This window comes from Hyalella azteca, unplaced genomic scaffold (assembly GCF_000764305.2).
Source record: "Hyalella azteca isolate HAZT.00-mixed unplaced genomic scaffold, Hazt_2.0.2 contig14111, whole genome shotgun sequence".
Classification (NCBI taxonomy): domain Eukaryota; kingdom Metazoa; phylum Arthropoda; class Malacostraca; order Amphipoda; family Hyalellidae; genus Hyalella; species Hyalella azteca.
This window is the reverse complement of record NW_025944007.1, coordinates 52,640-69,789: the sequence shown is the minus strand read 5'-3', so window position 1 is coordinate 69,789 and position 17,150 is coordinate 52,640. Positions and strand designations below refer to the sequence as shown.

Below are 17,150 nucleotides of genomic sequence, written 5' to 3'. Positions count from 1 at the left end.
GACCGCTGCTCAGGCTAAGGCGAGACCCGCATAGCAACTGAAGTTGCTGACTCACGCGTACCAGTTCATACCAGTTCACGACCTAAACGAGAGAAATAATTACTACGTGGCAACAGAACGACCTGCTTTAGCATAGTTATTATTCTTTTGTAAATGAAATATGTGCTCGGCAGAATGATTACTCTTTGGTACCTGAACGACCTATTCGAGCTGAATAATTACTTTGAGGTAACGAAACGATCTACCAGGGCAGAATATTTATTAAATGGTTTCTGAATTATCGAATGTGCTGTCTGGATTGCTTTGTTAGTATATGTGGTCTACGAAAATTTACTCATCGTGTAGATAAGTGATCAGCAAGACAGGAGGGTTTATTTGTTTTATTCAGGAGGTTTTTATTATTACATTTGTTAAATTGATTGTTTTTGAGCATGAATACAATGGAACACATATTAATTCAATAAATTAGTTTTTAAATACCTACGCTTAATTCGTTTTTAAAGACATTTATGCAAAAAAAAACTCAAAAATTATTTTGACTATATTCCCTCAATGGTTCAACATTACTGATGCCACGTGTCAACTTCTAACAAACTACTGCTTATAACATTTCTCAACTTTATTTTAGTAACAGCTTTTTGTCACAATTTGATGCCTCACCGTCAGAATCCTGTGCTCTGTAGATGACGCTAAATGGCGACCGAGGAAGCGCACTAGAGTCGTCGAGTCTGACGTAAGTGTTAAGTCTGGGTGACATCGTTGGCAGCAGTAGGGCGTGGGCGGAGTCTGGGCTTCTGAGCGGCGCCAAGTCTACGGAGACCACGTGCCGTTGACTGGACGTGTCGACGGCAGTCACAGTCACGCCAAGAAATTGGTCCATACCTTGAGTCATGTGAGCAGTTTTATTATTGTAAAATGTATTCCTGGTTTATTTAAAGTTCTGTTCACAACTGCGTACATGCCGATGTCATTAAAATTTAGTTTTAATTCCCCGTTTCTAACGACACTTGACTTGACTATTATCTTCAAAGACTCATAACATAAATCCAGTCACCAACTTGGCTAACACGTTCCCAGTCTACTAACCAGCGCTGGGGGGTTGGGGGAGAGGTTGCAGGGAGGGGTAAATGCTGTCTACGTCAGCTCGGTAGAACGCAGGGATGAGATCCGTTGTTGCCGCCGCAGTGACGATGACAGAGGCCACGTCAACAGGACGGTACGTCAACGTTAGCTTCTTGGATCCTTTTGGTACGCTGACGTACTTGAACGTGCGATCTACGTCAGTCTGTGCATACATGTCCATGATATTAATAACTTCGGCATGAAATAGACATTTTTTTATCTTATTTTCAAGTTGATTAAATTTCTTGCGAGTCGATGAGTTTATTAAGAAATTATGAAAGTACTTACCCGCGTTGTAACTGAAATTTAATAAAATGAAATTTTCCGGAGAAGTCTAAGGCACGAGGCCCGCGATACAGCAAGTGATCGGCCAGCATCCACTGCGATGCGTGGTTATCTGCTAGCTTAGTTTATCCCCACTACCGAGAAGTACTAATAAATCCTTCGCCGTGAAACATTTATCTATCCCCATTGCCGTGACGTATTAATTTATCCCTCTGCCAGTGAAACATTTATCGCGGCCTTCCTATTAATCCCCACTGTCGCGACGTGTCAATTTATCCCCAGTTCGGCACACGAGTTCATCCCACATATCTCATTCCCTTCATTTGCACATGTCGAAATTTGACATTTCGGTGAGAGTTGATGAATAACAACCGTATGCATGGAGCCTGCTCGAACTATACAGATCAGTTAACGGTATACACTATACATGGGGCCTGCCCGGCATTTTCTTCGACCTAAAATGCGACGTCTGAAAATATGTTACCTGCAGGTAGGAATTGCGTTGATCCCGCATCTGCAGGTAGGAATAGCGTTAATCCTGTGACTACAGATAGGAATAGCATTGAAAACATCCTCACCTTGGACATGCTGGGGATAGCTGGGGCTCTTTGAGTCAGCAGTCCGACGGCAGAGCCTAGAAGATGATTAATTATTAATACTGTATATTAAGAGGCAATTGGCACAATAAAAATTTCAATGAATATCATGATTCAAACGTAACAAAACTATCTTAGCAAATTTTCATTATACTTAATTCTAGCAGCACTGCATTGTAAACATTGTGCGCACTCAAACCTACACACGGTCAGCAGTATTTATTACTCTCATTTAGCGAAATTACCGAGTCCATTTAATCTCAAGTTATATAACCTCATTCACCCATCCATTCTACTTCCTGTTCAACAATTCTTTCTCATGGACGCGTCTTTGCATTAGTGATAAGCTTCAATTTCCTTCTCCAATATTAAGGCGTCTTCATATTACAGCTATACTTCAGTTTTGCTCAGGTGCGCCATGGAATTTAACAACCTCATGGAAGTCAGTCGAGGCAAACTTCACGTCTATCCATCGCAACGAGATCAGTCCACCCACGAAGAAGATATTCGTCCCACAATAGATTATTCTACATCATTAAAGAGAGAATCGTCTCACAAGAGATTTTTCCACGCCATTAAAGAGAGAATCGTCTCACAAGAGATTTTTCCACGCCATTAAAGAGAGATTTGTCTCACAAGAGATTTTTCCACGCCATTAAAGAGAGATTCGTCTCACAGGAGATTTTTCATAAAGAGAGATTCGTCTCACAAGAGATTTTTCCACGCCATTAAAGAGAGATTCGTCTCACAAGAGATTTTTCCACGCCATTAAAGAGAGATTCGTCACACACGAGATTATTCCACGCCATTAAAGAGAGATTCGTCTCACGAGAGATTTTTCCGCCCCACGGAAGAGAGATTTATTACAAGCGGTATGAAGTAGGGCGTTTGGAGTGCGGTTTAGTGCATAGTGAGCGTCGGTATTATACACGCACCTCCATCACCCGTCATGGTACTACACGCACCTCCATCACCCGTCATGGTACTACACGCACCTCCATCATCCGTCATGGTACTACACGCACCTCCATCATCCATCATGGTACTACACGCGTCTCCATCATCTGTCATGGTACTACACGCACCTCTATCATCTGTCATGGTACTACACGCACCTCCATCATTCGTCTTGGTAATACACGTACCTCCATCAGCCGCCATGGTACTACACGCACCTCCATCAGCCGTCATGGTACTACACGCACCTCCATCAACCGTCATGGTACTACACGCACCTCCATCACCCGTCATGGTACTACCCGCACCTCCATCAACCGTCATGGTCCGTCATGGTACTACACGCACCTCCATCAACCGTCATGGTACTACCCGCACCTCCATCAGCCGTCATTGTACAACACGCACCTCCATCAGCCGTCATGGTCGCCGAGACAAAGGCGCCGTAGAGAGCGATGTTGCAGCCTGAGATGCTGTTGTCCAGGGGGATGCTGATGGTCTTTGAGGTCGACACTGCGATGTCACGATGGAGCAGCACCTGCTCAGATTGCGTAAAATGTGACACTATAAGACAGGAGGAACATTCATGCATGCAAGATTCATTATATTTTAGTTTCTGTTAAACTTCGTAAGCATCTATATCAATGATGCGTCGAGAACATGCAAAATTTTGTAATGAACAATTTCAAATTCATCATTCACAGGTCCAGGGTCAATGATAGATAAACAGCACGATAATAATAAATAATATTGGGATGCTGACGTTGACTAATGGCCGGTTCTATAAATTGAAGAACTTCTCTGCTGGCATCGGTTTCAATATCGCAACATCCTGAGTCAGTCCTGCTGTCAATCACCACCTTACAACCTCGTCGGCATCGACTAGAATATCTAACAGCTATCTCAGCCTCGAACCCGCATCTCACTGCTCTAATATTTCGGCCAATATCACCAAGATTGCCCTTCAGCTAAGATCTCTCCACAAATAAAAAGAGAAATTCTTCCAATATCCCCGATAGGCGCTGTCACATGGAATGCCCGGCAGAAAGCTCAGTAGAACCGTTATGCCGGCAGTACATTTTTTAATTGGGAGTTTTGAGATAGGCAGGTGAGTGAGAGTTGGAGAAAAGGGAGAGGTCATTATTCTAAATCTAGTTCATGTGACATTATGTGCTATTATGGGTCTATTTATGGCGCCAGATAAAATTTTTACATTACGTCCATATATTAATAATTTGAATTACGTAAGAATTTTATTTACTTTCCCCGTTTGAACTCTTCCACAAACAGGAACATTTTCGCTCAACTGTAAGTATACTAAAAGGCTAAATCCATCAGCTCATCTTTCAGAGACATGAATGAACAGCAATAGTGTAACTTTTTTGTAAACTCATAATAAAAATCCAACTAAGACTCACCCCTTGATTGAATAGAGCCAGCACTACAGTAGTGAGGGTAAGCTCGGTGTAAGAGTTCCCGTAATAGCGGTTGTAGTCGCTATTCGTGGAAACCTCTTTCAGAGTTTCGTAAGGCACGTCAATGATGTGACTTCCTGTGACCAGAGACAGCGTTGCCAGGACCTGGTAGACGCGACTTGCCGACAACATCTGTAGCTTCTCCTTGTCAACATCAAACGGCTGGGGAACATGGCTGGAGTTGTTACCACCCCATATGATCAGTGATGCTTCGTGCTCTGCAGATCCGTTCAGCTGGAGCGAGCCCAGGGCAACCGCCGCACGTGGAACCCGTTGTGCAATCTGGCCAACCATCAGCGGTGTTACCTAGACAAAGAAGTGGATTATTAAAAAAATGATCGTGGAATTTTAATGGCTCTCACTTCTAAGCTCCCAGAGTGAATCGTTTTGCGTTCCTTCAATTTCAATTCACGCAGTGGAAGCATGGATCATGGAGCACTGGACTGGGTTTTGAGTCTGATCTCAGCCTCAACGTTCCTTGCTTCTTATTCCAGGGACTCTAAGATATTAGTGGAATATGAAATTATTTTGGCTATACAACAAATATTCTTGCATGATAATTCATTTAATAAAAAACGCGTATATTATAGTTTTAAAACCATGGAAAACCCTTATATTATGGTTTTAAGTTAAATCATTTTGTGTCATCAATTTCGAAATAATGAACCAGAATCTTCATTTAACAAGTGTACCCCATAATATTAGAGATCACGGTTTTCTGAAAAAGTTCATCTATAATATATGTATATCTACAGGTTATTTTGAACGCCAACGCCTTACATGAAATCGCCAGTGTTGATCGTGCTTCAGTAATTTGATTTTAATCTATGTAAATATGTTCATCAAAGGCTTTTACGTTCTACAAATCACATATGGATTAAATGAAGTTTTCCTATTATTTAGTTTCATTTACTGTGCTAGAAGAAGTTTCCCGCCATTGCTCTGCTCTATAAAGAATAATCGCTAGCGGTAAAGCATTCGTACAATGAATGGTTTTCAATGGAACAATGATCAGAAATTAAGTTAGTAACCCGAACTGTGTTATGCCATCTTTACGAGCAAAGTTTTCACAACGTTCAGGTAAGCTAAGTTTTCACTCAGTCTTCATTTGAGAAGTTTTCATGCGGTTTCAATAATTATAAGTCTTCCTATGATCCTTAAAGTTCTCATGCTGTCTTCATAAGATAAGTCTTCTTGCGGTTATGATAAGAAAGTTGATGGGTGAGTGAAAAGTATTTCTAAAGTATAGAACTTCAGAAATAGTGTTAACTTTCTTCATGATCCTCAAAGTTCTCATGCGATCCTAACAATAGTTTCTAGTTTTTATAACATTCTTGAAATTTTATAACGTCCTGATATACGGATCCTATCTTAAACTAAACGAAGTCTTCTCACGATCCTTATAAACAATATGGATATTTGGTCTCATGAGACAAGTTTTCATGATATATCATTTTTAACGAAGTTTTTTGTCCTTGGCGAAGATGACCGATTGTATTATTACTTTAAACAGTGTTATAAATTTCATTGTATTTATACGCTCAGTACTTTAACTATCGAACATTTAAGCGAGGATCTATTTGATACTTCATTTGCATGCACATTAATTTTCACCATCAAGATCCATGAATGAGAATGTGAATGTGATTGAACTTCACTGTGAATAGAAAAAATTTAATCCATAGTAAGATCTTCACTGTGAATTGGAAAAATGTTATCCATTGTAATCGTAAGGCATGACAGGCCCTGAAGCGGTCGCCCACCTTGATCCTCTTGCGCAGCAGCAGCTCCTGCGTGTGCAGGGGCGTGGCGCCCCCTGTGGTGGTCGCCCCCAGGGACGCGTCGCTGGTCAACATGAACACCTCCGCGTCGGGGGGCGCCGCGTGTGCCGCCATGTGAAGGGCGGAGAGTGGGTCCTGGGGGAGGTGGGGGATGGGTGAGGATGGGTGGGGGAGCTAAGGTGGTAGGCGAAGATGGGTTCGGGAGTTAAGGTTCTGGGTGAAGATCGGGAAGAATTAGTCAGTGAAAGAATTAGTCAGTGGAAGAATTAGTCAGTAATTAATTAGTCAATTAATTAGTCAGTAGGAATGGGGAAGTTAGAGTTGTGTGGTATCTAGGCTACCAGACCTCCCACTGATACACACAAAACTTTTCACCGCTGGCAGCCTCACCAGCGGCAGGCTCACCGCCTGTTGCATGTCACCAGATGCACCAACCCTTCCGTCATCACTAGGACTGTCAAAATAACCATCATCACAAACTTCATCACCACAATCATCACCGCACAACCATCACCACGACCACCATTACCACCACCACCACCCCTCCCCTCACCCACCCTCAGCGCAGGCGAGGGGTCGAGGGCGGCCGTCTTGAGGGCCTCCACGAGCGCCCCCCGCGACGTCGACCGCAGCACGCCGCCCCCCCGCACTGCAACATTAATATATATATTTCTCAACAATACAATAATATATATACCTCGCACATATGCACTATAATTTACTTCATAATATATTTCCTATTGTTTCTCAACTTATCATTTTATTTATTATTTCAATTTAAATTCAATTTATTTATTTAAATGTTTAAAAACATTTATGAATACCGGAAGGTATTACCGGGTCCCTAGGAGGTATGACTCACGTGTGTCGGAGTAGGTCACAAGGAGGTATGACTCACGTGTGTCGGAGTAGGTCACAAGGAGGTATGACTCACGTGTGTCGGAGTAGGTCACAAGGAGGTATGACTCACGTGTGTCGGAGTAGGTCACAAGGAGGTATGACTCACGTGTGTCGGAGTAGGTCACAAGGAGGTGTGACTCACGTGTGTCGGAGTAGGTCGCAAGGAGGTATGACTCACGTGTCTCGGAGTAGGTCACAAGGAGGTATGACTCACGTGTCTCGGAGTAGGTCACAAGGATATATTCCTCAGGCTCCTTGTTGTTCTGCCGTGTCCATTGTCCGCTCTGCAGGATGTTGAGGACAACTTGAGTGTAGTCCGCCCGTCCATCTGCCACGATGGCCAGCGCTGGCCGCGGTGTGGTGGCCATCAGCTGGCTGAAGAGGTCGTTACCAACCGCATGCCGCAGCACCGTCAGGTAGTGGGTCGTAGCCTGCACCGGGCGGCAGGGTGTTTACTCAGTAAAAATTTACAGACGCGGCAGCTTCTGATTTGGATTACCAGAAGCTGGGGCGACTCTAAATTTTGTTTGGGTAGTGACTTCTGTGACTCACTTCTCCAACAACGTGAGATTTGTGATTAACATTGCCAGCTATGTTTGACTCAGCATGAATTCGATTCATTTAAAACCTTGAATATTTTCTTTATCAAAAACATCATATTTCTACACATTAATTTTGCTCAACGTTAACAAGACACTATTATATTATTCCAGCATTTACCATCTTATATCAATCTGATACCAATTTATCCCTCATTTATAATATATGCTTAAATTATTTCATCATTAAATTAATTAATTATTTAAATAAAAGTTTGTCCTATTAAGGCGACCTGCGCGGCGAGCTGCGCGGCGCGGTCGTGCAGGTCGGGGCGGGGGCTGAAGCAGGCTGATGGCAGGTCCTTACCGATGCCTCCTGCCACTCGCGCATCTCCCCCATCCTGGCGGGGTGGCAGCACGCACTTGCCTGCCAGACGTAATCCAAAACGTGATTATTATAATAATAATTATAATAATAATACTAATAATAAAAATAACAATAATAATGATAATAATAATAATAATATCAATAATAATAATAATAATAATAATAATAGCGGTTTTAGCTTTTATTAGGCCGTAGGCTTGTTGCCGATTCTTAACATCGCAGATCATTCACAGCATTTTGCGGTCTCGAACTCGCAACGCACTGCTACAATTCTGCTGTGCTTAACCGCCCGGCCTCCTTGCCAAGTCTGACCAGAAACTGGCGCACAGAGCTGGGATCAAACCCGCGCCTCTCTGCGCCAATCTTGGTACTCTGAACTGTAACCACTGGGCCACCCTGCCGTGTCGGGGTAACGGGGAAAGTAATGGCGGCCAGTAAAACATTCAGAGACTAAATGCCGCAATTTGCCGTACTATTGTCCTCGTGTATAGGCGCACGCCACACGGTCATGTTACCGTACTATTGGCCTCGTGTATATGCTCACGCCACACGGTCATGCCACACACCTGTCAGTGGCGTGAGTCCTGTGGCAGCGACGTAGTCTGACGTTAGCAAACCCGCGGTCAAGAGGGAGTCGGCGAGGCGAGTGGTGCATCCTGCCTGTCATCACAAGTGGGTCATTACAAGTGGGTCATCATGAGTGGGTCATCATAAATGGGTCATCATGAGTGGGTCATCATGAGTGGGTCATCATGAGTGGGTCATCATAAGTAGGTCATCATAAGTAGGTCATCACATGTGTGTCATCACAAGTGGTCATCACAAAAAAACTATTATTTCGGCACTAAAATCAAAGTCTGAGTAAAATGCTGCAGTAATTAGCCTGGCCGAAAACCCTGAAGTAATTAGTCTGGTGGACAACCCTGCAGTAATAAGTCTGGTGGACAACCCTGCATCAATTAGTCTGTGGACAACCCTGCATTAATTAGTCTGGTGGACAACCCTGCAGTAATAAGTCTGGTGGACAACCCTGCATCAATTAGTCTGTGGACAACCCTGCATTAATTAGTCTGGTGGACAACCCTGCAGTAATAAGTCTGGTGGACAACCCTGCATCAATTAGTCTGTGGACAACCCTGCATTAATTAGTCTGGTGGACAACCCTGCAGTAATAAGTCTGGTGGACAACCCTGCATCAATTAGTCTGTGGACAACCCTGCATCAATTAGTCTGTGGACAACCCTGCAGTAATAAGTCTGGGGGACAACCCTGCAGTAATAAGTCTGGTGGACAACCCTGCAGTAATAAGTCTGCATAAATTAGGTCCAAATATTGGCTGTTGAGGCTGTGAATAGAAAATAAGGCTATGAATTTAAGTACAGAATTAAAGGCCGTGGACGTGAAGCAAAAGGTCAAGCCTAGGGAAGTAAGGCTGGGGAAGCAAGGCTTGAGGAGGAACGCTGGGGAAGTAAGCATGGGGATCACTCACCGAGGTCTTCTCCTGAGGGCAGCTGACGCAGGCCTCGTCCTCAGGGCGCGCCACCTCAGGGAGCTTCCCCCCTGGCAGCCCTGGGGAATAAGTTAATAACAGGTCCTTTACTCCCCACACATGACACGGGTCATAGCATCCCTCTGCCTTGTGTGATATTGAGCACCCAGACTACCCCAGACACAGTAGGTGTGATGCCCAGACTACCAACCCGACAGTGTATGATGCCCAGACTACCCCAGACTCAGTGTGATGCCCAGACTACCAACCCGACAGTGTATGATGCCCAGACTACCCCAGACTCAGTGTGATGCCCAGACTACCAACCCGACAGTGTATGATGCCCAGACTACCCCAGACTCAGTGTGATGCCCAGACTACCAACCCGACAGTGTATGATGCCCAGACTACCCCAGACTCAGTGTGATGCCCAGACTACCAACCCGACAGTGTATGATGCCCAGACTACCCCAGACTCAGTGTGATGCCCAGACTACCAACCCGACAGTGTATGATGCCCAGACTACCCCAGACTCAGTGTGATGCCCAGACTACCAACCCGACAGTGTATGATGCCCAGACTACCCCAGACTCAGTGTGATGCCCAGACTACCAACCCGACAGTGTATGATGCCCAGACTACCCCAGACTCAGTGTGATGCCCAGACTACCAACCCGACAGTGTATGATGCCCAGACTACCCCAGACTCAGTGTGATGCCCAGACTACCAACCCGACAGTGTATGATGCCCAGACTACCCCAGACTCAGTGTGATGCCCAGACTACCAACCCGACAGTGTATGATGCCCAGACTACCCCAGACTCAGTGTGATGCCCAGACTACCAACCCGACAGTGTATGATGCCCAGACTACCCCAGACTCAGTGTGATGCCCAGACTACCAACCCGACAGTGTATGATGCCCAGACTACCCCAGACTCAGTGTGATGCCCAGACTACCAACCCGACAGTGTATGATGCCCAGACTACCCCAGACTCAGTGTGATGCCCAGACTACCAACCCGACAGTGTATGATGCCCAGACTACCCCAGACTCAGTGTGATGCCCAGACTACCAACCCGACAGTGTATGATGCCCAGACTACCCCAGACTCAGTGTGATGCCCAGACTACCAACCCGACAGTGTATGATGCCCAGACTACCCCAGACTCAGTGTGATGCCCAGACTACCAACCCGACAGTGTATGATGCCCAGACTACCCCAGACTCAGTGTGATGCCCAGACTACCAACCCGACAGTGTATGATGCCCAGACTACCCCAGACTCAGTGTGATGCCCAGACTACCAACCCGACAGTGTATGATGCCCAGACTACCCCAGACTCAGTGTGATGCCCAGACTACCAACCCGACAGTGTATGATGCCCAGACTACCCCAGACTCAGTGTGATGCCCAGACTACCAACCCGACAGTGTATGATGCCCAGACTACCCCAGACTCAGTGTGATGCCCAGACTACCAACCCGACAGTGTATGATGCCCAGACTACCCCAGACTCAGTGTGATGCCCAGACTACCAACCCGACAGTGTATGATGCCCAGACTACCCCAGACTCAGTGTGATGCCCAGACTACCAACCCGACAGTGTATGATGCCCAGACTACCCCAGACTCAGTGTGATGCCCAGACTACCAACCCGACAGTGTATGATGCCCAGACTACCCCAGACTCAGTGTGATGCCCAGACTACCAACCCGACAGTGTATGATGCCCAGACTACCCCAGACTCAGTGTGATGCCCAGACTACCAACCCGACAGTGTATGATGCCCAGACTACCCCAGACTCAGTGTGATGCCCAGACTACCAACCCGACAGTGTATGATGCCCAGACTACCCCAGACTCAGTGTGATGCCCAGACTACCAACCCGACAGTGTATGATGCCCAGACTACCCCAGACTCAGTGTGATGCCCAGACTACCAACCCGACAGTGTATGATGCCCAGACTACCCCAGACTCAGTGTGATGCCCAGACTACCAACCCGACAGTGTATGATGCCCAGACTACCCCAGACTCAGTGTGATGCCCAGACTACCAACCCGACAGTGTATGATGCCCAGACTACCCCAGACTCAGTGTGATGCCCAGACTACCAACCCGACAGTGTATGATGCCCAGACTACCCCAGACTCAGTGTGATGCCCAGACTACCAACCCGACAGTGTATGATGCCCAGACTACCCCAGACTCAGTGTGATGCCCAGACTACCAACCCGACAGTGTATGATGCCCAGACTACCCCAGACTCAGTGTGATGCCCAGACTACCAACCCGACAGTGTATGATGCCCAGACTACCCCAGACTCAGTGTGATGCCCAGACTACCAACCCGACAGTGTATGATGCCCAGACTACCCCAGACTCAGTGTGATGCCCAGACTACCAACCCGACAGTGTATGATGCCCAGACTACCTCAGACTCAGTGTGATGTCCAGACTACCAACCCGACAGTGTATGATGCCCAGACTACCCCAGACTCAGTGTGATGCCCAGACCCCAACCCAGACTCGGTGTGATGCCCAGACTACCACCCAGACAAGGTATAGAGCCTATTTTCCCTCACCCAGACAGGGTATGGTGCATATATGTCCACCCTAGCACTGGACTGACCCAGGTCCTCCAGGATGGAGCTCCTGCCCAGCTCGACCCAGTTGGAGTGGGCATAGAAGTCCTGCAGGGCGGCCAGGGACGTGCCCAGCAGCAGGCGGGCCGCCGCCATGTCCCGCGCCTGCACGGCGCCCACCAGCCGCCCCCACCGCGCCTCCAGCACCGCCTGCGCCGCTAAGAACTGCTCGTTGTTGAAGTTGTACCTGGTGGGGGGAGGGGGGTGAGTGGGGGTGAGGGGTGAGTGGTGAGGAGTGGGTGAGGGGGGTGAGTGGTGAGGAGTGGGTGAGGGAGGTGAGTGGTGGTGGGGGTGAGGGGGGTGAGTGGTGTTGGTAGGGAGGAGGGTGAGCGGTGTTGATAGGGAGGAGGGTGAGTGGTGGTGGTGCTGCTGAGGTGGTGAGGGGTGGTGGTGGTGTGTGTCAGAGGTGAGAGATGTAATGGTGGTGATGCCTGGTGGGGGCAGTGGTTGGAGTTGTGCCTGATAATGGTGAAGAGACCATTGAATGATGCAGTGTTTATTGGGTGTATCAATGGGTGATGCAGTGTTTGATGGGTGTATCAAAGGGTGATGCAGTGTTTGATGGGTGTATCAATGGGTGATGCAGTGTTTGATGGGTGTATCAAAGGGTGATGCAGTGTTTGATGGGTATATCAAAGGGTGATGCAGTGTTTGATGGGTGTATCAATGGGTGATGCAGTGTTTGATGCTAAAAACTTAAACGTAATCTTTGCCGTTGTAGACTGCACGATGTTAAACAGAGACGTAAGTTAGGCGTATATTATAACTCATTCAGAAAGAAAATTATAGACCTTTTCTATCTTCATTTCGCATTGATAATTTCGCTAAAAATGTTTTATTTTCGTACCCTTCTTTCAAACGCACATATTGCTTGAATATACCCAATCAAATGGGATGATAAAACTCTGGTGCTCCGGGTGAGGGGACGGGTGATAAAACTCTAGGGGACGGGTGAGTGAGGGGACGTATTGGGGACGGGTGAGTGAAAGGACGTATTGGGGGACGGGTGAGTGAGGCAGCCAATCAGAAGCTGCAGAGAGCGACACCCGCAGACCTGGTCTGCTGCCACTCACCCCGAAACTGAGCGGCCTTCCAAAAGCTCATATTTCACACAGAACACCTCCCATAATCTTGACATTCCCCCTCTTCCCCTTCACCTTCACATGGGCATAGCCCCTAAATCCCCCTCATGGGTGGCAACTCAGAAGTCCCACCAGACCCCCTTCACTTCCCCCTCCCTTCTCACATGGGCATAGACCCTATGTCCCCCGCGTGGGTGACAACCCAAAACTCTCACCAGCTTCATTTTCCCCCTCCCTTCTCACATGGGTGTGGCCCCCATTTCCCCCGCTTGGGTGGCAACTCAAAACTCCCACCAGCTTCATTTTCCCCCTCCCTTCTCACATGGGTGTGGCCCCCATGTCCCCCTCGTGGGTGGCGGTGGCGGCGTCGGTGATGTCCTGCAAGGCGAGCAGCAGTCGACGGGGGCAGGCCTGGTCGCCGCTGTAGGCCTGGTAGGCCTCCGTCAGCGTCATGCCCCGGCGGTGGACATACGAGGCAGACTCCTCCTGAGGGCAGCAGGTTCTCAGTGTCGTCATCAATCATGGTGACCATATTTTTATTGCTAAGTACTAATATGACATATTATGTTATTATGTAAATTGGAAATTTATAATTATATAATAGTTATCATATGTGCTATTCGATTAATTATTTTACAGGTAGATACACGATTCTTGTCCTAAACCAACGATGGCCAAAGTTTTTATTTGAGCTAACGGTTTTTGCAGGGGTTGAGTACAACGTGCAGGGGTTGAGTACATCGTGCAGGGGTTGGGTACAACGTGCAGGGGTTAGGTAAAGCGTGCAGAGGTTTAGGTAAGCGGGTAGAGGCCGGGTACAATAAACACTCGACCTTTGCGTAGCCATAGTCTAAAGACCACCTGCTTGCCCAGAGAATAATTTATAATAATATAAAAATAAAAAAAGTAAGACTTTCAAGGAGATAGAAACTAATATGGCTGGACTTGGGGAGTGTAACCGTTGGACAAGCCCAGATGGTTTCGAGGTTAATGACCTCGACAGAAGTCAGGCAGCCTAACTAGTGAAGTTTGCTGCGGAACACTTGCTCGGTCTGCAAATACGGTAGCCGAAAATGAAACACAATATCCTCGATCTCTTCTTTACTAATAATGAAAGAATGGTGGTTGACGTTCGGGTTGAAGAGACTTCACTGTCCGACCACTGCCTGGTGAGGGTGGATACGGCAACTGGAACTGATACCCAGCCCAGGTCTAAACCCCAAGAGGGACTGGCAGGAGTTAACTTGCACTATCGAAGAACGGATTAGAAACAAACTCGCTGAAATCGACTTTAGATTAGAATTTCGTGATAAATATGCAGAAATAATTTACACAAAACTTTGCAAAAAACAACCACAGGTGTGTGAACGTCATGCCCAGAGGAGAACAGGCTAAAAGTTCGCAGCATTTCGAGAGAAATGCTTGTGAGAATTGCCGCGACTGAATAAAAAAATTTCTGAATCCACTAGTGATCTTAGGAGACAAAGACTAGTCTGTTGTTGACAGAGACTAGTCCGTCGGAGATAGAGGCTAGTCCTTCGGAGACGGGGCCTAGTCCGTCGGAGACAGACACTAGCAGAGCTTCTCAAGGCAATGGAACGCTGGTTGCAAGACTCACACAGGATGAGACCATCTCAGGGTCCGGGTTTGGGATGGGATTAAGCTAGGAATCTCAAGCCTTATAGGGTCTCAAGACCTAACGGTCCTAAGTTCGAACTTAGAGTCTGCCTCAGGGTTTGAATTTGCTTACGCGTCAGGGTCAGTTTTAGGGTCAGGGTTAGTGTTAGGGTCAGGGTCAAGATAAGGAACCTTGTAAAGGTCAGAGTGAGTGTTAGGGTTAATATAAGGGTCAGGGTTAGTGTGAGGGTCAGAGTGAGTGTCAAGGTCATTGTAAGGATTCAGAGTGAGTGTCAGGGTCAATATAAGGGTCAGGGTTATTGTAAGGTTGAGGGTTAAGGTAAGGGTAAGTGTCAAGGTCAATATAAGGGTCAGGGTGACCCACCTGGAAGAGCTCCACGAGGGCACGGGTCGCCCCCTCCGTCGTGATGGCCACGTGGTCCCAGGCGGGGGTGCGGGGGTCAAATTGGGGGCACACAACCCCCAGCACATCCCCATAGCCCTCCAGCAAACCCCCGCGCCCCAGGAACCCCCACGCGCCCCCCACCACCATGGCGGCCAGCAGCACTAGCTTCACCAGCATATTGTTGCTGCTGCACTAGTAGCCTGCCTCGTATCTAGTGAGTAACCTGCCTCGTATCTAGTGAGTAACCTGCCTCGTATCTAGTGAGTAACCTGTCTCGTATCTAGTGAGTAACCTGTCTCGTATCTAGTGAGTAACCTGTCTCGTATCTAGTGAGTAACCTGTCTCGTATATAAAAGTTTACCTAAGTCTCGGTATTGGCGCCGTTATTGGCTGCGATGCAAGAATATTGGCAGAGTCTTTGTGATTGTTAGCGGCCTGGTGATGTGATTACGTGCTGCACAGGAGGGGGGGAGAGGGAGAGTGAGAGTTCGACAAACCGGTATAATATCGTATATTCAGCTCGTATATTCAGCTCGTATATTTAGCTCGTATATTCAGCTAGTGCATTCTGATCGTATACTCAGCCCGTACATTCAGCACGTATATTCAGCTCGTATATTTAGCCCGTACATTCAGCCCGTACATTCAGCCCGTACATTCAGCACGTATATTCAGCACGTATATTCAGCACGTATATTCAGCACGTATATTCAGCTCATATATTCAGCACGTATATTCAGCACGTATATTCAGCTCGTATATTCAGCCCGTACATTCAGCCCGTACATTCAGCCCGTACATTCAGCCCGTACATTCAGCACGTATATTCAGCTCGTATATTCAGCTCGTATATTCAGCATGCACGTATATTCAGCTCGTATATTCAGCTCGTGTATTCAGCACGTACATTCAGCACGCACGTATATTCAGCTCGTACATTCAGTACGTACATTCAGCACGAATATTCAGCTCGTATATTCAGCCCACACCAACTGACAATGCACAGTCGGAGTGAATAACAAATATTCTAATAAAATTCAGGTTTTGGGAGAGATTGGTATCTGAATCAATGACATCAATAACTTTTGGTGACTTTTAATAGCAGGAATCATTCCTGGAAATGTAAACCAAAAATGTGATCGCAACACATTAGCTGTTTCCACCGCTTAGGATTATATGACAACTAACACTTGCGTTAGGGAACAACCCGCGACCCAGGGCACCAGAACAGACACACAACACGCAACACGCCACGTCCGCCGCGTGACCGCGAGTGACAGAAGCCGCGCCCGCGCCGCCTTATATACCTTTGGTTCACCCGACTCCTCGAGCGATTGTCTTATCGCCCGCACTCACACTCATCGTTCATTTTACCCGCAATCCAGCCAATCACAGACACTCTGTGTCACCAATGAGGAATGTGACACTCCGCAGACCACTTTACTGCATTTAGAGTGAAAACTCGAGGACATTTTATCACTTATGTGAAGTGATCTCTTCACATAATCATTTATACCTCTTACGCTCGACGGTCTCTGCGACCTGCTAGACGTGCCCTACGAAACTGGGACTGCACGATGGAGGACAGATGTGTACAGGATGGAGGACATATGTGTACAGGATGGAGGACAGATGTGTGCAAGATGGAGGAGAGATGTGTGCAGGATGGAGGACAGATGTGTGCAAGATGAAAGACAGATGTGTACATGATGGGGGACAGATGTGTGCATGATGGAGGACAGATGTGTACATGATGAAGGACAGATGTGTGCATGATGGAGGACAGATGTGTGCATGATGGAGGACAGATGTGTGCATGATGGAGGACAGATGTGTGCATGATGGAGGACAGATGTGTGCA

The 17,150-nt window shown here is 47.0% G+C and overlaps 1 protein-coding gene across 1 annotated transcript; it reads right to left on the bottom strand.

Moving 5' to 3' along the window:
• On the bottom strand, nt 1-15,738 carry LOC108669970 (von Willebrand factor A domain-containing protein 7). Its single transcript, XM_018157415.2, has 15 exons — nt 15,269-15,738; nt 13,589-13,752; nt 12,172-12,371; nt 9,533-9,612; nt 8,610-8,703; nt 7,949-8,082; nt 7,331-7,547; nt 6,774-6,865; nt 6,199-6,351; nt 4,379-4,741; nt 3,369-3,498; nt 1,986-2,041; nt 1,087-1,285; nt 661-882; nt 1-82 (listed from the first exon to the last, which is right to left on the bottom strand). The coding sequence occupies exons 1-15, from the start codon at nt 15,464-15,466 to the stop codon at nt 66-68; spliced, it is 2,319 nt and encodes a 772-aa protein (XP_018012904.2). The 5' UTR covers nt 15,467-15,738; the 3' UTR covers nt 1-65.
• Nucleotides 15,739-17,150: the final 1,412 nt, after the last annotated feature.